The following is a 22,491-nucleotide window of genomic DNA, read 5'->3' as shown; positions in this document are numbered from 1 at the left end:
GCGTATAGCTTCCAGGTCATGTGGCCAGCATGACAAAGCCGCTTCTGGCGAACCAGAGCAGCGCACGGAAACGCCGTTTACCTTCCCGCCGGAGCGGTTCCTATTTATCTACTTGCATTTTGACGTGCTTTCGAACTGCTAGGTTGGCAGGAGCTGGGACCGAGCAACGGGAGCTCACCCCGTCGCAGGGATTCGAACCGCCGACCTTCTGATCAGCAAGCCCTAGGCTCAGTGGTTTAACCCACAGCGCCACCTGGGTCCCTATTGACCATATCTCCATACTTAGGATCTCATTTTCACCCATACCAAGTTTTTTCCCTGTTACCAGTTTGTCCTCCTTTGTCCATCAATGGTTTGAGGTTCCCACGCGAGGTTTCCAGGAACGGGGAAAGATAACGGGACTCCTGTCCGTAGGGGAACCCGCGACGGTACCCGCGGTCGGCCAAAACGAAATACAAAGCCAGGCGAGTTGAAGCAAAGCTGGATCTTTATTTGAGATTTCTGCGGCAGCAGGGTCGAAGCCAGTCTCCCCGAGGAGGAAAGGAGAAGACCCCCCAAACGGGAGACGTTTATTACTTTTTATACAGTGTTGCTTCCCGTAACGCCCCTTCCCTTAATCCCCCCTTGAGACACTCCACCGGAAGGGATGTGATAACAGGTACAAGTATCGGGGAAGAATGGGCGGGAGAAACGGCGTGCCATAAACGTTTGCATTTGATTCCTTAATGCACATTGATGCATTTATGTTCCGTTAATCTGCGAAGGCGAGGTTTTCTGGAGACGTGTCTGTGTGGTTTTGATCAGACCTGCGTCTTCACATACTAGCTTGTTTTCACGTGAGTCGAATGGGTCCTTTTCTTTAAAATGAACCTCTGAGTGATTTGTGGGGCGTAGGGATTTGTTCCCCCCCCCCAAAAAAATATACACACAAGGTCTGCATATTGACATACTATCACCTAGGGCAGGCATCCCCAAACTGCGGTCCTCCAGATGTTTTGGCCTACAACTCCCATGATCCCTAGCTAACAGGACCAGTGGTCGGGGAAGATGGGAAATGTAGTCCAAAACATCTGGAGGGCCAAAGTTTGGGGATGCCTGACCTAGGGCTTGTTTTCACGTGAGTAGAATGGGTCCTTTTATTAATTTGTGGGGCATAGGAATTTGTTCATCCCTTTCCCCCCCCCCAAAAAAATACAGTCCAGCCCCCCACAGGGTCTGGGGGACAGTGGACTGGGCCCCTCCCGAAACACCATCAAAGCATTCTTGACATATGCCTGTCAAGCCTCTGCTTAAATACCTCCAAAGAAGGAGACTTGGCAGCAAATTCCACTGCCGAACAGCTCTTACTGTCAGGAAGTTCTTCCTAATGTTGAGGTGGAATCTTCTTTCTTGTAGTTTGAATCCATTGCTCCGTGTCCGCTTCTCTGGAGCAGCAGAAAACAACCTTTCACCCTCCTCTGTTTTTTCCTGGCTTTCGTGGGATTTGTGACATGATGGAAGAGCACACAAGCATTTTGCCCCCACCCCACTCTAGGATTCAGTGTAATACAAGCAGAGGGCTTTTTTGGTGGTGGCGCCATGAGATGTCAAGGAAATCAGCAACTATCCTGCTTTTAAAAGACGTAGAATCATAGAGTTGGAAGAGACCCCAAGGGCCACCCAGTCCAACCCCCTGCCAAGCAGGAAACACCATGAAAGCCTCCTTTGATACATTGTTTGAGCCAGCCTCTATAAAAGCAGGCCAGCTCGGCAATGCAGTTCAGTTCTGTTCTGGCTCCCGAATAAAGAGCTTCTTGAAGAATCGCTGTGTCGTCCACCCACTATTTAATAACCACCAATTTTTTTAGGGGGTTGAACTCAGAGTTGTTGAGCTTTTCATAGAATCCTAGAGTTGGAAGAGACCACAAGGGCCATCCAGTCCAACCCCCTGCCAAGCAGGAAACACCACGAAAGCATTCTTGACATATGCCTGTCAAGCCTCTGCTTAAAGACCTCCAAAGAAGGAGACTCCACCACACTCCTTGGCAGCAAATCCCACTGCCGAACAGCTCTTACTGTCAGGAAGTTCTTCCTAATGTTTAGGTGGAATCTTCTTTCTTGAAGTTAGAATCATAGAATCCTAGAGTTGGAAGAGACCACAAGGGCCATCCAGTCCAACCCCCTGCCAAGCAGGAAACACCACGAAAGCATTCTTGACATATGCCTGTCAAGCCTCTGCTTAAAGACCTCCAAAGAAGGAGACTCCACCACACTCCTTGGCAGCAAATCCCACTGTCGAACAGCTCTTACTGTCAGGAAGTTAAAGCGAGGTTAGTTTGGCAGCAAATCCCACTGTCGAACAGCTCTTACTGTCAGGACGTTTAAGCAAGGTTAGCGCTACTTAGGATGCTAAGGCAGAGCTTTTATTGAACGCCGCCTGTCAGCTGGGTAGTTGGGGAGATGCCGGGCACTTCGTAAGGACGGGGATGGGAAAGCTTACGACGCGGGCAGGCGAGTCGCAGGATCGAACCCCTCCAGGGGAGAGGCGAGGCCCCCTTGCCCCCGGCTCCTCCCCTTACAGCTTCTTCGCGCAGGTGGGGCAGTAGACTTGCTCGGCGTGGAAGACGAAGGGCTTGTTGGCCAGCGGGACGGAGCACTTTTTGCAGTTGAAACAGTAGTCGTGCCAGGAGTGGCCTTCGTGGCTCACCACGTTGGTGCCTTTCCCGAAGCCTGTGGGTTCAGAGGAGGAGCGGGGAAGGAAAGGGTTAAAAAGGACTTCCTCCGGGCATAACAGGCAAGCTCACAGGACCAGCGGTCAGGGACGATGGGCATTGTAGTCCCAAAACAGCTGGGGGGCAGAGTTTGGCCCCCACTGCACTAGATCAGGCATGGCCACACTTGGCCCTCCAGCTCTTTTGGGATTACAACTCCCATCACCCCTAGCTCACAGGACCAGCGGTCAGGGACGATGGACAATGTAGTCCCAAAACAGCTGGAGGGCCGAGTTTGCCTAGGCCTGGAAGAAGGGGTGGGGGAGTTTGGGGACGGGTCCCCCTCAGGTCTCCCAAGACTCGCAGGCTTCCTCAAACTCGGCCTACAACTCCCATGATCCTTAGCTAGCAGGACCAGCGGTCAGGGACGATGGGCATTGTAGTCCCAAAACAGCTGGGGGGCCGAGTTTGGCCACCACTGTGCTAGATCAGGCGTGGCCACACTTGGCCCTCCACCCCTTTTGGGATTACAACTCCCATCACCCCTAGCTCAGAGGACCAGGTCAGGGACGATGGGCGCTGTAGTCCCAAAACAGCTGGGGGGCTGAGTTTGGCCACCACTGTTCTAGATCAGGTGTGGCCACACTTGTCCCTCCAGGCCTTTTGGGACTACAACTCCCATCGTCCCTAGCTCACAGGACCAGCGGTCAGGGACGATGGGCATTGTAGTCCCAAAACAGCTAGGGGGCCAAGTTTGGCCACCACTGCAGTAGTCCAGGCGGGAGATAACCAGAGCATGCACCACTCTGGGCAGTGAAGGGTCTCATCCTGCGTCCCAGATGGACCCAGAAGGAACCTGCGCCTCCATGGGTCCAAAATGGGCTGGGCAGCTGGTCCTTCAGGGGCACAGTTGCCCCATTCAGTACCAGGACAGGTACCGCTCCCTTGCCAGGATCCGACCTCAACCCCGTTAGCTGCCATAGAATCGTAGAGTTGGAAGAGACCACAAGGGCCATCCAGTCCAACCCCCTGCCGAGCAGGAAACACCATCAAAGCATTCTTGACATATGCCTGTCAAGCCTCTGCTTAAAGACCTCCAAAGAAGGGAGACTCCACCACACTCCTTGGCAGCAAATCCCACTGCCGAACAGCTCTTACTGTCAGGAAGTTCTTCCTAATGTTTATGCTGCCTTGCCAGGATCCGACCTCAACCCGTGAGCTGCCACCCGTCCTCCACCTGCCTCCAGGCACCCGCCCCGGACCCATCCCTGACCCACCTGTGATGGGGTTCTGGCAACCTCTGCATTTTTTGGCCACAAAGGACTTGTAGCAATCGACGCAGTAGAAATGGTCCTCCACGGCCGTGAAGCGTTGCCCTCCGAGTTTCTTGGAGCAAGTGGAGCAGACGAAGCACTCGGCGTGGTACAGCTTCTCCTGGTAGGCGACCCCTCCGCAGGTGATGGCCTGGCATGGGGACGGAGGTCAGAGGTCAAGCGCTGCTTGGACTCCCGGGGAACCATTCGTCCCGCCGGCGGCGGCCGAGGGGGGGGCGAATGACAGGGAGAGTGTCGATGGGAGCAGCCGCTGGAGGGGGCTCGAGCCCAGGGGGAGGGCAGGAAGGAAAGAGGGCCCTGGCCGCCCCTTCCTTCTCCCCTCCCCTGCGTAGGCATGGACCGCGGAGGAGGAGGAGGAGGACGCGTAGCAGCGACGGGGGAGCACCGCCAGTGGCAGCCCAGGAGAGTCCCGGTGCGTGTGGGTGGAGAAAATAAGGGAGGGGGAGAGAGAGAGAGCGGGAATGGGCGGGGGAACCGCATGTTCTAGCATCCGTTAATTTAACGGGCTTCAAGATACTAGTTGTTTCATATTTGATCATAGCTGCCAAGTACCCCGTTTTCCCCGGGAAACCCCCGTTTTTACTTACCTCTTCCCGGTGGTCCCCCGTATCACTTCGTCTCCCGTTTTTCTCCTGCCGGCGGCCATTTTTTTCCTTTCCGATTTGCCCTTCTGTTGGCACCAAAAATGGCCGGCGGCGGCTTCAAAAGTCGCACCTACGCATGTCCGGAAGTGCATAGAAGTGACTCCCGGTGTCGGCGGCGGCCATTTTTGGTGCCCATAGATGGGCAAAGGGACACCGGAAGTTACGTCGACGCAACGTCCGGCGTCACACGGCTGCCGGTCCCGGATTCTGCAGTCCGCGACTCGGAAGGTAAGTATTTGATAACAGTTGGGAGTCCAAGAATACGTCTCAGGAAGCTGATGATGTTGGCACAGCTCCGAGCCCATTGAAGGAAAGCCAGGATCCGAATGGGATCCAGGTAAGCGGGGGGCGGGGGGGCGGGGTCGGCCCGACTCACCTGCTTGCATTTCACGCAGGTCTTGGCGAATTTCTGCTCATGGCAGGAGGTGCAATAAATCTCGTCGTCCTTGGGGAAGAAGCTGGCGGTGCCAATCACCTGCTTGCATTGGCTGCAGGTGAAACACTCCTTGTGCCAAACCGTCTTCTTGTATTCCACATTCTGGTCACCTGCAAAGAGAGAGGGGGGGGGAAGGAGGTGGCGCTCGCTGCTAGATCGGTTCAAATTCATGGCGCTGAGAAAACCTTCGACCGATAGTCAGAAAGAGAGACATTTCTCAATACAAAGAGAAAAGTATAAAAATATAAAATGACATAAAAATATTTTAAAAAATATAAAGATAAGAATAAATAAGAAAAAATAAGAATAAAGATAAGAAAAAGATAAAGATATAAATATAAGAATAATGCTTCAGAATGACCTTCACAGATTAGGCAACTGGGCCAAAGCAAACAAGATGAATTTGAACAAGGAGAAATGTAAAGTACTACACTTGGGCAAAAATAATAATGAAAGGCACAAATACAGGATTCTTGACATGATGATGATGATCATAGGCTCATATGTCAAGAATGCTTTGATGGTGTTTCCTGCTTGGCAGGGGGTTGGACTGGATGGCCCTTGGGGTCTCTTCCAACTCTAGGATTCTATGATTCATATTGTGAGGGACAGGGGATATCGGGAGGTCCCTCCCATCTTGAGATCCAGCCCATCTCCGAGCGCTGGGGAAAGCAGGGAGAGTTCCGACTCAAGTGGAGAAGCAGGAAGTGGTGTCCGAGGCTCAGGCAAGGTAGCAGAGCCACTGCCCAAGGTGGGACAGGAAGGGGGGAGCAAGGGGGGAAGGCCAATCCCACCGACTCCGGAATTGCGCAAGAAACTTCGGGGGAAGAGGCTGGGTCTCCCCAAGCTTTTATGCTGGAGGAGAACGCGCCAACCTCCATTCGGAGGTTCTGAAGAAGACCGATAAGATGTGTTAATCTCTGTAAATAGCACTGCTTTTAGCACTGTAAATACACAGCACCAATAAAACAATAAAATGCAGAGCTGTGTGGAGTCGTTTCTCTGAAGTAGCCCACCCAGGCCACTGTGACAGCAACCTCCGAATCTTTTTTTTGGGCTACTTTGGAGTGCCGGAATGAGCGCGCAAGAGGCGGAGAAATGGCGGCAGCTCACGGAGCAAGCCCAGCAGGAGCTGCAGCAACTGGCGTTGCAGGCACAGGGAGAATTAAAAGCGGCCAAAGAGGAAACGCGGAAAAGCCAGGAGGACAGGCAGAATCTCATTGACCAGGTGAGATCGCTACAGGATAAAGAGCAGCAGCTAAGAACGCTAGCGGTGGAGCTCCAAAACAAGTTGGATGCAGAGAAGAACAAGGGCGGCGGCGGGGGGGGGGCAACTCCAAGTACTGCCAGGAAGGAGAGCGGGGACCCTAGTAAGCAAGTTCAATGGGGACCCAAGGGAATATCAGGGCTTTGAGACTGAGATATTATATGCCCTTGAGCTCCACAATGATGAGTTCCCTGATGATGCGCACAGAGTAGCGTTTATAGTCGAACATCTTACCGGACCAGCAAGGGAGTGGCTCAGACCGTTAATCGCGGCAAAAAACCCTTGCATGAAGAATGTCAAATTATTTCTAGAAGCTTTAAAAGTAATGTATGCGAGTGACAGTCATATGGACCATACCAAGGAGGAGCTTCATAATTTACGCCAGGGAAAAATGACAGTTCGCGAATATTGGGCTAAATTCACCATGCTGGTGCACAAGCTGGGGTGGGAGCTTCACTCGCCTCCGATGGAAGCTGCGTTCTATTTGGGACTGCATGAGGATGTGAAGGATGAGCTCTCGAGAGGTCCGAAGCCCAGTAATATGGATGAGTTGAGTAAAGCGGCTCTGGCGGTGGGGGTGAGGCAGGAATCTCGGTGGAACGACAAGCAAACAACGCGCGCAACACGGCCTTGGTTCCCACGGTTGCAGCAGAAGCCACTCCCCCAACAGCCATCCCAGGCCACGCCTGGGGCCGGGGCAGACCAGGAACCCATGCAAATTGATAGCGTGCGCACGCGGGCTTTTCAAACCCCAGCGGCGCCAAGACGCAAAGAGGGAAGGGGCGGGAACTGCTTCCTCTGCAACTCCCCTCAGCATCTCATCAGAAACTGCCCCCACCGCCACTGACGCAGCACCACAGCAGGGAAACGAGACAGCCTGGCTGCAGGAGACAAGGGGCAGCAGCCAGGCGCAATCGGCAGACAACAGCCCCAGCCCACCCACCCGCGCAGCGAGGAGCAGTGCCAGCCCCCCCCCCAGAGCAGGGGTGGTTCTAGAAGTGACGCTAACGCTCCCAAATGGGTACCCCCTGACCGTCCTGGGTCTAATAGATTCGGGAGCGTCAGCGAACTTTTTTTTGAGAGAATTTGCAGAAGCGCACCAGATCCAACTTCTGCAGCTGGACTTTCCCCTGCACGTCTCCACCATTGACGGCAGGGAGTTGCGGGGAGGGGCCATCACCCACCAAATCCCCGCCATGAGAACGACGGTGGGAAGGCACTCGGAGACGCTGGCATTCAACGTCACCACCATCTCAGACCCCCCCCCCATCGTCTTGGGCATGAGCTGGCTGGCGTGCCATGACCCCTCCATCAGTTGGCACCAGAGATGCATCACGTTTGTATCGGACTTTTGTCTGGAACATTGCATGCAGCGCCAACCAGGGGAGGGGCCACCGATAGCCACGGTGGCCACCATGCACATCAAGGGGGGAGAGGCGATTCCCAAACCATATTGGGACCTACAGGAGGTCTTCAGCGAAGCGGAATCCGACCACCTACCCCCCCACAGGTCGTTTGACTGCCAGATCAACCTGGTGCCAGGGGCCACGCTACCCCCAGCCAAGCTGTACTCCATGTCAGATCAGGAACTGGATGATCTGCGTGCGTTCATCGACAAGAACCTCAAGAGGGGGTTCATCAGAGAAAGCAAGGCAGCAGGGGGCAGCCCGGTCTTCTGGGTGGACAAGAAAGACACGCAACAGCGCCGTCTGGTGGTTGATTTCAGAAGGCTGAACAGCATGACGGAACCGGTGGCTTTCCCAATGCCCAGAGTGGACGATCTGCTGACAGCGGCACGCAGGGGCAAGATCTTCACCAAGCTCGACCTGAGGGGGGTGTACAACTTGATCAGGATCAGGGAAGGCGATGAGTGGAAGACCACGATGTTCACGCCTCTGGGCTCTTTTGAATATCTGGTGATGCCCTTCGGTTTGCAAGGGGGCTCAGCATGCTTCCAGGCCTTCATGCATCACGTACTGGGGTCCCTCCTCTTCAAGAACTGCTTGGTCTTTTTAGACGACATCCTTATTTACTCCAATGACCCAGTGCAGCATGTGAAGGATGTCAGGGAGGTCTTGCAGCGTCTGAAGGAGCACCACCTGTATGTGAAGCTGGAGAAGTGCAAGTTTCACACCAAGGAAGTGGACTTCCTGGGCTACAAGCTGTCAGACAAGGGGCTAGCAATGGACAAGGACAAGGTGCAGGCCATCCTGGACTGGCACAGCCCCAGGACGCGCAAAGATGCCCAACGCTTACTAGGCTTCACCAACTTCTACAGGAAGTTCATCAAGAACTTCTATCGTGTTACGGCTCCCATCACTGACTGCCTGAGAGGCAAGCAGAAGTTCAGGTGGACACCGGAGGCGCAAGCAGCGTTCGAAGGCCTCAAGAGAGTGTTCGCCTCAGACCAGAACCTGTTCCACGTGGTACAGGACGCGCCCCTACGCGTCGAGACTGATGCTTTGGACCGAGCGGTGGGCGCGGTCTTACTGCAACTGGATGCCAACAGAGAGTGGAGACCCTGCGCCTTTTTCTCCAGAAAGCTGACACAGCCAGAACGCAACTACACGGTGTTTGATAAGGAACTTTTGGCGATCCATTCTGCGTTTCGACACTGGAGACACTTCCTGGTGGGCGCCAAGCACCCCATTCAGGTGTGCACGGACCACAAGAACCTGGAGTTCTGGAGAACAGCCAGGGTGCTCAACCAGCGGCAGATACGGTGGGCAGAGTTCTTCTCGCACTTCAACTTCTCCATCCACTACATACCGGGAGAGCAGAATGTCAGGGCGGATGCCCTCTCCCGCAAGCCAGAGTACATGGAGGAGGAATTGCCACCAGCACCCCGACACGTGTTTCCCCCGTCGGCATGGTCCTGCGGAGCAGCAGTGGTGAGCGAGGCAGAACTCACAGCACTAACGGCAGCAGATGAGTTCGCCACCCGCATCTTCAGAGATCTGCGAGGGGGGAGGAAGCAAGCCAAAGGCTTTGAGGAAAGGAGGGGGTTGCTTTTTTACAGGGGAGCCCTGTACCTGCCTACCACCCAGCTCAGAGGTAAGGTCCTCAAGCAGATGCACGACAACCCAACGGCGGGTCATTTTGGAAGGGACAAGACCACTCACTTAGTCATGAGACACTTCTGGTGGCCAGGGGTGCGGGAGGATGTTCGGGACTATGTAAGGGGCTGTGACACCTGCCAGCGAGCAAAAGTAGTCAGAACAGCACCAGCAGGGTTGCTGGAGCCATTAGCCACACCGCACAGGCCGTGGGAAGTAGTGTCCATGGACTTCATCACAGACCTGCCTTCTTCCAGGGGCAAGACCGCAGTGTTGGTGGTGGTGGACCTCATGTCCAAAATGTGCCATTTTATACCGTGTGCCAGGGCGGTCTCTGCAGAAGAGACGGCCAAACTGTTCGTTGACCATGTATTCAGACTGCATGGATTACCCTTAAGGGTTATTTCGGACTGAGGCCGCCAATTTGTTTCCAGGTTCTGGCGGCGGCTCAAGAACCTCCAGCAGGTGGAGGTCAGCTTGTCGACGGCCCGGCATCCGCAGACCAATGGACAGGCGGAGAGGGTCAACGCCATTTTGCAGCAGTACCTGAGATGCTACGTCAGCCAGAGGCAAACTGACTGGGTGGATCGCCTGCCACTGGCAGAATTTGCCTACAACAATGCAGTGCACGTCTCCACAGGGGTGTCACCCTTTAAGGCCAACTACGGGCGCAACCTCAGATCTTTCCCAGAGAGGGAGAGGGAGGAGGAGGAGGAGGGCCCACAGGCAGAGGATTGGGCGGAGGAACTGAAGACGGTGCACCAGCAACTCAGAGAGCACTTGGAGAGGGCCAAGGAAGCGTACAAGAAGGGGGCAGATCGCCACAGGCGACAGGGGGAGGTCATCAGGGTGGGGGACAAGGTGTGGTTGTCCTCTGAGGGCCTTCCCACCAGAGGGCGGTGCAAAAAATTGGCGCCCAGAAGGTTGGGCCCCTTCACGGTCACACAACAGGTCAACCCGGTAGCCTTCAGGCTGGAACTGCCGGAAGACATGAGGGTGCACCCAGTATTTCATAGATCGCTGCTGTCGCCGTACAGGGAAAGCAGCCGGTTCCAAGGCAGCGAACAGCCCCCCGAGGGAGGGGGGGAGAGGGGAGTCAGGGAGCAATTCAATGAAGCCACGGCCATCCTTGATTCACGAAGAGGGGTGGGGGGCCTGGAGTACCTCATGGCGTGGGAGGATGCCCCGCCGTCCCAGAATGAATGGGTACCAGCCACGGAAATTCAGGAGGAATTCTTAGTGGAAGAATTCCACGCCCTTTTCCCCCACAGGCCCAAGCCCTGGCACATGGAAAGGGACGGAGAGGGGGAGGGGCCGGAGGAAGAGGTCGCAGAGAGCAGTTCTCCATGGAGGTGGGAAGCGGAGTTTGAGGATCCTGAGGAAGAGGTGTGGGTTTCTCCGAGGTCCACCACGTCAGAGGCAGGGGAGGACTGGCAACAGATTTTTACTCCCACCAGCTCTGATGCCACGGACTTTTTGGGCTTTCCGTCTTCTCAGGGGGAAGGAGGAAACTCGCTGGATTGGGGGGAGGTTTTCACACCCACAGGCTCCGACGACACGGATTTCTTAGGTTTTCAGTCGTCCCCGGCACCCTCGGGGCCCCTAGGGAGGGGAGAAGGAGGGCTTGGGAGGGGGGTGGATGTGAGGGACAGGGGATATCGGGAGGTCCCTCCCATCTTGAGATCCAGCCCATCTCCGAGCGCTGGGGAAAGCAGGGAGAGTTCCGACTCAAGTGGAGAAGCAGGAAGTGGTGTCCGAGGCTCAGGCAAGGTAGCAGAGCCACTGCCCAAGGTGGGACAGGAAGGGGGGAGCAAGGGGGGAAGGCCAATCCCACCGACTCCGGAATTGCGCAAGAAACTTCGGGGGAAGAGGCTGGGTCTCCCCAAGCTTTTATGCTGGAGGAGAACGCGCCAACCTCCATTCGGAGGTTCTGAAGAAGACCGATAAGATGTGTTAATCTCTGTAAATAGCACTGCTTTTAGCACTGTAAATACACAGCACCAATAAAACAATAAAATGCAGAGCTGTGTGGAGTCGTTTCTCTGAAGTAGCCCACCCAGGCCACTGTGACACATATGAATGTATTTTAATGATGTCAGATCTTTGCAATAAGGGGGTGCGAGGCAGCCGGGAAGAGACCTACCTGCCACAATGGGCTTTTGGCAGCCCTTGCAGTGCGGGCCTTGATCCATAGTGCACTTGCTGCACCAGACTTTGTTGTGCTCCTTCAGCATGAAGGGCTCATTGACCAGCGACGTGGAGCACTTGAAGCAGCGGAAACAGTTTTCGTGCCAGTAGCGGTTCTTAAAATGCAACTCCTGGAGGGAGGGAGGGAGGAGGGGAGGAAGGCAGCAGAATTGAGGTTGAATCCTGACAGAAGTCCTGTTTTTCGGGTCGGGGGGGACTCCCTGATCCTGATCGATCGATCTACTATCTATCTCCTATCCATCCATCTCTCTATTTAACCTGTCAACTTATCTAGCTCTTATATCTGTCGATCTAATCTATCTATCTCTACCGATCATCATAGCTGCCAAGTCTCCCGTATTCCCCGGGAAATCCCCGGTTTTCCAGCTGTTCCTAGCTGAAAAAACAGATTTTTTTTTTGTTTTCCCCCAGTGTATTCTGGCGCGGCGGCCATTTTGGAATTGGGCCGAGCATGCGCAGAAGCGACTTTTGATGCTGTTCTGCCCAGTTCCAAAACGGCTGCAGTGCAACTTCTGGCACATCAAAGCAGCATCAAAAGTCACTTCTGAGCATGTTCCGCCCAGTTCCAAAATGGCGGCAGCGCTACTTCCGGTCTGCTACTTCCGCGTGGTCCCTTATTTCCGCGACAGCAACTTGGCAGGCATGCCGATCATCTATCACAGGGGTCCCCAAACTTACGTTGCCGAGGGCTGGTGCCGCCAGCGCCAATTGCGCTGGGGGCCGGAGCACGTGGGAGCGATTTCCAGCGCACTTCCGGGTCACCGAAACAGCAGAAAGAGCGTGTGCACGTGCGCACGGGCCTCCTCCGACCCAGAAGTGCGCCGGAAATGACACTTTGTGCATGTGCGCAAGCTATTTCTGATGCTCCGGCGACCCGGAAGTGGGCAGCCGCGCCGTCAAGAGCACGCGGCAGCAGTGGGCAGCGAGGGGGGGTGCCGGGGGCCGCATAAGAAAGCCTTGTGGGCCGCATCCGGCCCCCGGGCCTTAGTTTGGGGAAGCTTGATCTATCATTTTTCTATCTAATAAACCATGTACCTACCTACCTACCTATCCTATCTGTCTGTCTGTCTGTCTGTCTGTCTGTCTGTCTGTCTGTCTGTCTGTCTGTCTATCTATCTATCTATCTATCTATCTATCTATCTTATCTATCTGTATCTGTCTATCTATCCTATCTATCTACCTACCTGCCTATCTATCTATCTTATCTATCTGACAGCCGTTCCCATTTCTCTGCACATTTTCCCCTCCTCCGCCCGACGATTTTCACTGCTTCCCATTTAAAGGCAAGAGCCTGTAACTACCTAGGGAAAGCGGCCCAATAAGTTTTGCACATTCACGTTTTTGGTTTTTTTTAGCAAGGCCATCGATTGGTTCTTATCCGGCAGTTCCCAGCCCGATTTTTTCCATTGCTTCTCTCGATCCAGGGAGCGGGTGCAGGATAACAGTCACGAGGAGGCTGTGTCATATTCAGGCATGTCCCAACTCCCAAGAGACTGTGATGTTTATCAATGTGATCTTTATCAATGACTTGGATGGTGGGCTTGAGGGCATCCTGAGCAAGTTTGCAGATGACACCAAATTGGGAGGGGTGGCTAATACCCCAGAGGACAGGATCACACTTCAAAATGACCTTAACAGATTAGATAACTGGGCCAAAGCAAACAAGATGAATTTGAACAAGGATAAATGTAAAGTACTACACTTGGGCAAAAAAAATGAAAGGCACAAATACAGGATGGGAGACACCTGGCTTGAGAGCAGTACATGTGAAAAGGATCTAGGAGTCTTGGTAGACCACAAACTTGACATGAGTCAACAATGTGATGCAGCAGCTCAAAAAGCCAATGCAATTCTGGGCTGCATCAATAGGAGTATAGCAACCTTCCCCCCTCCTCTATATGACATCCTTTTATATATTTGAACATGGCTATCATATCACCCCTTAACCTTCTCTTCTCCAGGCTAAACATACCCAGCTCCCTAAGCCGTTCCTCATAAGGCATCGTTTCCAGGCCTTTGACCATTTTGGTTGCCCTCCTCTGGACACATTCCAGCTTGTCAGTATCCTTCTTGAACTGTGGTGCCCAGAACTGGACACAGTACTCCAGGTGAGGTCTGACCAGAGCAGAATACAGTGGTACTATTACTTCCCTTGATCTAGACGCTACACTCCTATTGATGCAGCCCAGAATTGCATTGGCTTTTTTTAGCTACTGCATCACACTGTTGACTCATGTCAAGTTTGTGGTCTACCAGGACTCCTAGATCCTTTTCACATGTACTGCTCTCAAGTCATGTGTCACCCATCCTGTATTTGTGTGTTTCATTTTCTTTGCCCAAGTGTAGTACTTTACATTTCTCCCTGTTAAAATTCATCTTGTTTGCTTTGGCCCAGTTGTCTAATCTGTTAAGGTCATTTTGAAGTGTGATCCTGTCCTCTGGGGTATTAGCTACCCCTCCCAATTTGGTGTCGTCTGCAAACTTGCTCAGGATGCCCTCAAGCCCATCATCCAGATGTTGAATAAGACTGGGCCCAAGACAGAACCCTGTGGCACCCCACTAGTCACTACTCTCCAGGATGAGGAGGAGCCATTGATGAGCACCCTTTGGGTTCGGTCAGTCAGCCAGTTACAAATCCACTGAATGGTAGCATTGTCAAGTTGGTGGTCTACCAAGTTTGTAGTCTATTCATCAGGAAATAAGTTTCAAGTTTATCATGGGTACTTTTTGGGGACTCCAATTCCCTGAGCACTGGTCCTGCTAGCTAGGGATGATGAAGTCCCCAAACAGCTGGAGGGACAAAATTGCCTTTGTCCTCTCCCGCCACCCTGAACATCCCCACACTTATTTTTTTTTGGGGGGGGGGGTGAAGCATGGGATGGAAAGATCCATTCAGCAAAGAAGCAAACTGTTCAAATAACCACCTTGGAATCAGCTCCGATCGGCTTCCTGCACTCGGCACAGGTGTTGGCGCAGAACTTCTCGAAGCACTTGACGCAGCAATGGCGGCCTTCCTTGTGCACGTACTTCTTCCCGTGCAAGTTGTCGCGGCAATAGTGGCAGTCGAAGCGCTCCGACATGGTGCCCACCGTGTAGCTGGCAGGCCCTGCGGCAGTAAGAAGACAACGACAAAAAAAAATAACCCGTTGATTGCATATGTTCCTATATGCGACTACAGGAGCGAGGGTAATTCTAGCTCAGGTCTGCATATTCCTGCGTATAAGACTACTTTTTAACCCAGGAAAATCTTCTCAATAGTCAGGAGTCATCTTATACGCCGGGTCATATTTCTTATACAGCGAGTGTATCCCAAACTCTCGAAAAGTTGGGGGTCGTCTTATATGCCCAGTCGTCTTATACGCCGGAATATACGGCAATTCAATCAGTAGAAGACTGGAGAAGGAAAACGGTGGAATATATGGAAATTGCAAAACTAACATCGAGAATAAGACAGCAAGGCAGCGAGGTGTACATGAAAGAATGGGGGGAAATTTATAGCATATATAGATAAGATAGTTGAAACAAAAAAACATCTTAAATAAGAAATTACTCACAGAAGGAAACAAACCCACAACAACAAATTAGAAATCTTTACTGGACATACAGTGGTACCTCTACTTACGAATTTAATGCGCTCCGAACACACATTCGTAAGTAGAAAAAAATTGTAAGTCGAATCCCATAGGAATTCATTGGGAGAAAAAATTCATAAGTCGAAGCAACCCTATCTAAAAATTCGTAAGTAGAAAAAATCCTATCTAAACCGCATCCAAGATGGCGGACGGAGCTCCATTCGTAAGTAGAAACATTTGTAAGTAGAGTTATTCATAAGTAGAGGTACCACTGTACAGATAGAAAATACAAGTACGATATATAGTAAAATAAAAATAATAAAATTAAATACGCATATTTAAATACGCAATTTGGTGTCATCTGCAAACTTGCTCAGGATGCCCTCAAGCCCATTAGTTCTCCTGTGTCTCCCCAAAGTTTTTGGAGACCCCATGGATGGAATCTTTCAAGGAGTTGGAGACGGCATTGATAAGGGGTCCGTGTTTCGCAAGCAGGCAGTCAGGTTGGTAATACCATAGCAAATTTGGGTTTCCCTGCAAATGCCCCAGTTCTCAAACACTCTGCCCTTCAGTCGGGCAGTGCTGGATTTCGGCATCGACGTCGGCCCTTGTGGAAAGAGGACTGCCCAGGTAGGAGAAGTGATTGACATTTCCCAATGTTACACAGACCAATAAACACCTAAGTGGGTGATTCTTGACAAGGAGACCATCACAGCAGAGACCAGAAAACCCCAAGTTTTTTTAAATAAAAAAAACCAGCTAGGAGGCCCACTCGGACACGGGAAAAGATCTTTGATACCCCACATTTCGAAAGACAGCGTTTGAGATCCAGCACGGGGCGTGGGAAGCTGCCTGGAATTGAGTCAAGCCTTCCACCTAAACATTAGGAAGAACTTCCTGACAGTAAGAGCTGTTCGACAGTGGAATTTGCTGCCAAGGAGTGTGGTGGAGTCTCCTTCTTGGGAGGTCTTTAAGCAGAGGCTTGACAGGCATATGTCAAGAATGCTTTGATGGTGTTTCCTGCTTGGCAGGGGGTTGGACTGGATGGCCCTTGTGGTTTCTTCCAACTCTATGATTCTATGATTCTCTCCTCCAAAACAAGGGAAAAGGCTTGAAATATGCAAACTCTGCTGTTTTGTTTGTCCGTGAACTTTTCTATCTCTTTCTAAGAAGTCCTGGTTGTTCAGGAGCCAAAGAATCCATCGCCAAGGTACCGTACTTTTCTGTGTATAAGACTAGGTGTTTTTTACTTTAAAAGGGAGGGAGAAAGGTTGTTTTCTGCTGCTCCAGAGAAGCGGACACAGAGCAATGGATTCAAGCTACAAGAAAGAAGATTCCACCTCAACATTAGGAAGAACTTCCTGACAGTAAGAGCTGTTCGGCAGTGGGATTTGCTGCCAAGGAGTGTGGTGGAGTCTCCTTCTTTGGAGGTCTTTAAGCAGAATGCTTTGATGGTGCTTCCTGCTTGGCAGGGGGTTGGACTGGATGGCCCTTGTGGTCTCTTCCAACTCTAGGATTCTATGAAAAATGTTTTAAAAGGTGCCCCCGTATTCCTTAATTTTGAGTCCCCCCAAAAGGGGGCATCATCTACAGGGGGGGGGGCGTGCTATACATGGAAAAATATGGCAACTGAATGTTCTCTGATTTTATGATCTTTTTACAATGGAGGTCTCCGGAGCAGCAGAAAACAACCTTTCACCCTGATGGTCGGACAGTGTTCTCGAAGCGACGAACATGAGTCTGACCAAAATGCGGGAGGCGGTGCAAGACAGGAGTGCCTGGCGTGCTCTGGTCCATGGGGTCACGAAGAGTCGGACAAGACTAAACGGCTAAACAACAACACATTTTCTCCTACCGATAGGGAACCCACTTACGGACTCTAGAGGGGCTATTGGGTACCCCATAAGGGAAAAAGGAGCAGCGGATTTTTAAAATAACATGACCTGACCCAGAGCCGGACAGCCTGTTTTGCTTCATAATCCCCAAAGGAACACATTGCTCCAACGGCTGGAACGCTGTCTCCCCTCCTCCTTGCCAAAACTTCCAGCTATGTTAACCTTGACCCGTTGTCTCCCATTAATCCGTCGCCTCATCCATCAAGAGACAGGACACAGGAGACAGACAAACCATCTTGGCCAAAACGGCTTTGGAAGTTGATCGTCTTTCCAACCGCGTCGTATCCTAGATTCCCGGCGTTTTGGAACTCAACGTTCAACAAAGTCAGGCCGATTGCCAGAGAGAGCTCGCTGCGAGACGGACCCCAAAGAGAAAACGACAGCATGCCATACAAGCTCCCGAGTTGAAACAGTTCAACGCCTCGTCGGAGATTTGCAACCTTCCTAGGTCGCAACAAAGGTTCCCTTTCCCAAGCTCTGGGAGGAAGACCGAACCCAAAGGGTGCTCATCGATGGCTCCTCTTCATCCTGGGGAGTAGTGACTAGTGGGAAGAGCCACAGGGTTCTGTCTTGGGCCCAGTCTTATGCAACATCTTCATCAATGACTTGGATGATGGGCTTGAGGGCATCCTGAGCAAGTTTGCAGACGACACCAAATTGGGAGGGGGGGCTAATACCCCAGAGGACAGGATCAAATTCTGGGGGCATAGAAGCCACCTAATCTCTTAACTATCTACCTGTTATGAAAGAATTGATCATTTTGATCAAGCTAGAAAAACAAAAGACATCTGTGGCACCCCACTAGTCACTACTCTCCAGGATCAATGGCTCCTCTTCACCCTGGAGAGTAGTGACTAGTGGGAAGAGCCACAGGGTTCTGTCTTGGGCCCAGTCTTATTCAACATCTTGATCAATGACTTGGATGATAGGCTTGAGGGCATCCTGAGCAAGTTTGCAGATGACACCAAATTGGGAGGGGTGGCTAATACCCCAGAGGACAGGATCACACTTCAAAATGACCTTCACAGATTAGACAACTGGGCCAAAGCAAACAAGATGAAATTTAACAGGGAGAAATGTAAAGTACTACACTTGAGCAAAAAAATGAAAGGCACAAATACAGGATGGGTGACACCTGGCTTGAGAGCAGTACATGTGAAAAGGATCTAGGAGTCTTGGTAGACCACAAACTTGACATGAGTCAACAGTGTGATGCAGCAGCTCAAAAAGCCAATGCAATTCTGGGCTGCATCAATAGGAGTATAGCGTCTAGATCAAGGGAAGTAATAGTACCACTGTATTCTGCTCTGGTCAGACCTCACCTGGAGTACGGTGTCCAGTTCTGGGCACCACAGTTCAAGAAGGATACTGACAAGCTGGAACGTGTCCAGAAGAGGGTAACGAAAATGGTCAAAGGCCTGGAAACGATGCCTTATGAGGAACGGCTTAGGGAGCTGGGTATGTTTAGCCTGGAGAAGAGAAGGTTAAGGGGTGATATGATAGCCATGTTCAAATATATCAAAGGATGTCATATGGAAGAGGGAGAAAGGTTGTTTTCTGCTGCTCCAGAGAAGCGGACACGGAGCAATGGATTCAAACTACAAGAAAGAAGCTTCCACCTCAACATTAGGAAGAACTTCCTGACAGTAAGAGCTGTTTGACAGTGGAATTTGCTGCCAAATAGTGTGGTGGAGTCTCCTTCTTTGGAGGTCTTTAAGCAGAGGCTTGACAGACATATGTCAAGAATGCTTTGATGGTGTTTCCTGCTTGGCAGGGGGTTGGACTGGAGGGCCCTTGTGGTCTCTTCCAACTCTATGATTCTATGATCCTCTTTAATTTTCATGAAGCAAGGGCATAAACTGTGTTCTGCTATGATTCTATGCCATTCCTCTCTGAAGCTCTCACAGCTACAGGGTCAGGCCCACAAGCTCAGAACAAGAGGAGCAAGCAAGCAGGGGGCCCCACAGAGCATTCCCTCCTAAGGACAGCTAATGTGTTCATGGCGAACTTGTTTCTGCAATGTTGTCTCTGGCACGAAATCTAATCTAAATATAGGCGCATGATCCCATTGTTTCCTGAGTCGCTTGCCCTTTCACTCATTTCTCCGGAATTTGGTCCGGCTATTTTGGGTCGTGGCAACGGTGCGCGGAGCACATTCAACAAACGGGAGGGAGGTACACTGGGAAGCAAAGAGCTTTTGGGGGGGGGGAGAGAGTGCGCTAATGTTTCTGGAAAGATGCGAAATGATTTCTGCAGCCTCCGTCCTCCCCTCAGCTGGCAAAGTGGGATTGAAGCTCAGTTCAAGAAGGATACTGACAAGGTGGAACGTGTCCAGAAGAGGGCAACCAAAATGGTCAAAGGACTGGAAACAATGCTTTATGAGGAACGGCTTAGGGGGCTGGGTATGTTTAGCCTGGAGGTTAAGGGGTGATATGATAGCCATGTCAAGAATGCTTTGATGGTGTTTCCTGCTTGGCAGGGGGTTGGACTGGATGGCCCTTGGGGTCTCTTCCAACTCTAGGATTCTATGATTCTAAGATTCTATTTATTGTATTTTCACCATGCTCTGTATTATCTGAAAAGGAAAGCATTCATTTAAGAAAACAGGACTGCACAGCAGCAATCTAGTCTCATCGTGTTCAGTGGGACTTATTCCGCCGGCTCTTCCGAAGGTGCTTAAATGCCTTCCTTTCCTTGCCAGACCTGCTCCCCCACTGCGGCTTATTTTTGGGGTAGGTCTTCTAGTGAATCAACTCGTGAAAAGCCTGCCATGTCTTATTTTGTAGGTACGTCTTGTTTTATGAGAAACACGGTATTAACTACAGGTAGGTAGCTGTGTTGGTCTCAGTCGAAACAAAATAAAAAAATTCCCTCAGTAGCACCTTAAAGACCAACTAAATTTTTATTTTGGTATTAACTGATATGCATGAAATTTCAGAGATAGCTATATCATCCCTCTGCTGGGCTTCCCTCCTCCACCTCCGGTCTCCGTTGTTGCGTCCTGGCGGAGGGGGAAAACAGAAGAAGGATGGCCATCCATCAGGGATGGTCTAGTTGAGATTCCTGCATTGCCCCGGGGGGGTTGCCTAGATGACCCTCAGGGATCCCTTTCAGCTCTACAATTCTCCGATGCAGGCTTGTGCAGAGTTTTAGGTACAAGGTCGGCTCGGGAATAAGTCCCACTGATCACGATGAGACTAGATTGCTGCTAGGCAGTCCTTTTTTTAAATGAACGCTTTCGTTTTCAGATAATACAGAGCATGGTGAAAATACAATAAATAGAATCTTAGAATCATAGAATCATAGAATTGGAAGAGACCACAAGGGCCATCCAGTCCAACCCCCTGCCAAGCAGGAAACACCATCCAAGCATTCTTGACATCTGCCTGTCAAGCCTCTGCTTAAAGACCTCCAAAGAAGGAGACTCCACCACACTCCTTGGCAGCAAATCCCACTGTCGAACAGCTCTTACTGTCAGGAAGTTCTTCCTAATGTTTTGCTGGGGCGGGGGCTTTCCGACGATCAGCGCCCAGGGCGCCCAACCCCCAGTCGCCCATGCAGATAACGGGCTTCACCTGCCTCTCGCCAGGCTCTTCGCGCTGCGCTGCGCTCCCCGAAGCGGCTCCCGCGCAGCCGCCTCTTGCTGGGCCCCCCTCCGCCGACGCAGCCGTGCTCCGTGGATCACGGCATTTCTTCTGCTCCCCAGCAGCGTGCAAATGGGAGGGCCGGAACCATAGCATCATAGAATCACAGAGTTGGAAGAGACCACAAGGGCCATCCAGTCCAACCCCCTGCCAAGCAGGAAACACCATCCAAGCATTCTTGACATATGGCTGTCAAGCCTCCGCTTAAAGACCTCCAAAGAAGGAGACTCCACCACACTCCTCGGCAGCAAATCCCACTGTCGAACAGCTCTTACTGTCAGGAAGTTCTTCCTAATGTTTAGGAAATCTGATGCAGGCTTGTGCAGAGTTTTAGGTACAAGGTAGAAGCAAGGAGTGCCTTGGTTTGCACCGTCGGTTCGGGAATAAGTCCCACTGAACATGATGAGACTAGATTGCTGCTGTGCAGTCCTCTTTTTTTAAAATAAATGCTTTCGTTTTCAGATACAGAGCATGTTGAAAATACAATAAATAGAATCTTAGAATCATAGAATTGGAAGAGACCCCAAGGGCCATCCAGTCCAACCCCCTGCCAAGCAGGAAACACCATCAAAGCATTCTTGACATATGGCTGTCAAGCCTCTGCTTAAAGACCTCCAAAGAAGGAGACTCCGCCACACTCCTTGGCAGCAAATCCCACTGTCGAACAGCTCTTACTGTCAGGAAGTTGTTCCTCATGTTTAGGTGGAAGCTTCTTGCAGTTTGAATCCATTGCTCCGTGTCCGCTTCTCTGGAGCAGAAGAAAACCACCTTTCACCCTCCTCTATATGACATCCTTTGATATATTTGAAAGATAAAGTTATTTACCAACTGCCCTTCTGCCCATCCCTTAGCACCTTACCGGGAAGGAATATCCTTGTACCTAGGGTCCCCTTATTTGCCAGAAAGCCAACCCCCCTCCCCCAAAAAATCATGAGGCTCAAAGGAAGAATATCCAGCACAGTGAAATCCTGTCGAAACAGCAAGCCAGCCAGCCAGCCCGAACTCTTGCCCAAAGCACAAAAGACAACGAAATAATGCCATATATATATATACTGTACATATATTTGGGGCGCAGAGGGGTTACCTGCGTGCCTGTGATAAGCCATCCTTCGGCGAGGACCAGTTCCCAACCAGCCCTCCTTTAGGAACTCGGCTGATAAGAACTTGTCCCAGTTGGAGAGTTGAGGGAGACTATTAATCTTGGGGGGCGGGGGGCCAAGAGATTGTCCACACCCCCTTTGCCCGGGACTTCCATGGAAAACATCTTACCATTTTAGGTGATCTCAGGGGAGAAGAATAGGGCACCGCCAACGGGATATAAATACCTGCCCGGCTACTTCAGTCTCCCAAAATTTCCCAAACGCTGAGTAGCCCTTGTAGGAATCTGAGCCCTCTTGTGTGTGTGTGCATCATTTCGGGAAGTTTTGAACGCCTGTCTTTTTAATCTTTTGTTGGAAACAGCTTAGAGCAGCTGGGGAGAGCCAGCTGGATGGGCGGGGCAGAAATGATCTATCATTTTATTATTATTATTATTGTTCAGGCTGAGCATCATAGAATCATAGACTCCTAGAGTTGGAAGGGACCCCAAGGGTCATCCAGTCCAACCTCCTGCCAAGCAGGAAACACCATCAAAGCATTCCTGACAGATGGCTGTCTCGCCTCTGCTTAAATACCTCCAAAGAAGGAGACTCCACCACACTCCTTGGCAGCAAATCCCACTGTCGAACAGCTCTTACTGTCAGGAA

The 22,491-nt window shown here is 51.5% G+C and overlaps 1 protein-coding gene across 2 annotated transcripts; it reads right to left on the bottom strand.

Annotated features, from left to right (window-relative positions):
• Positions 1 to 469: 469 nt before the first annotated feature.
• On the bottom strand, positions 470 to 22,134 carry LOC118078572 (four and a half LIM domains protein 1-like). 2 transcript variants are annotated; one of them, XM_060270013.1, is made up of 6 exons: positions 22,016 to 22,134; positions 14,560 to 14,741; positions 11,571 to 11,745; positions 5,045 to 5,214; positions 3,968 to 4,154; positions 470 to 2,709 (listed from the first exon to the last, which is right to left on the bottom strand). In XM_060270013.1, exons 2-6 carry the CDS (start codon positions 14,713 to 14,715, stop codon positions 2,555 to 2,557), a joined length of 843 nt encoding a protein of 280 aa, XP_060125996.1. In that variant the 5' UTR covers positions 14,716 to 14,741; positions 22,016 to 22,134; the 3' UTR covers positions 470 to 2,554. The 2 variants fall into 2 exon arrangements, with proteins under 2 accessions (XP_060125996.1, XP_034958378.1); XM_035102487.2 differs by lacking the exon at positions 22,016 to 22,134 and adding an exon at positions 21,831 to 22,000.
• Positions 22,135 to 22,491: the final 357 nt, after the last annotated feature.

The sequence above is a fragment of the Zootoca vivipara genome, chromosome W, assembly GCF_963506605.1.
Source record: "Zootoca vivipara chromosome W, rZooViv1.1, whole genome shotgun sequence".
NCBI classification, from domain to species: Eukaryota; Metazoa; Chordata; class Lepidosauria; order Squamata; family Lacertidae; genus Zootoca; species Zootoca vivipara.
The sequence above is the reverse complement of the archived record's forward strand: the minus strand, read 5'-3'. Positions and strand labels throughout refer to the sequence as shown.

What these genes read in the sequence shown, in the direction of transcription:
- LOC118078572 (XM_035102487.2), bottom strand. Translation starts at nt 21,852, where the DNA reads ATGGCTTATCACAGGCACGCAG. An exon ending in GGCTTATCACAGGCACGCAG is followed by an intron (nt 14,742 to 21,830) that starts GTAACCCCTCTG and finishes TTACTGCCGCAG; the next exon opens with GGCCTGCCAGCTACACGGTG. An exon ending in TTGCCAGAACCCCATCACAG is followed by an intron (nt 2,710 to 3,967) that starts GTGGGTCAGGGA and finishes CTGAACCCACAG; the next exon opens with GCTTCGGGAAAGGCACCAAC.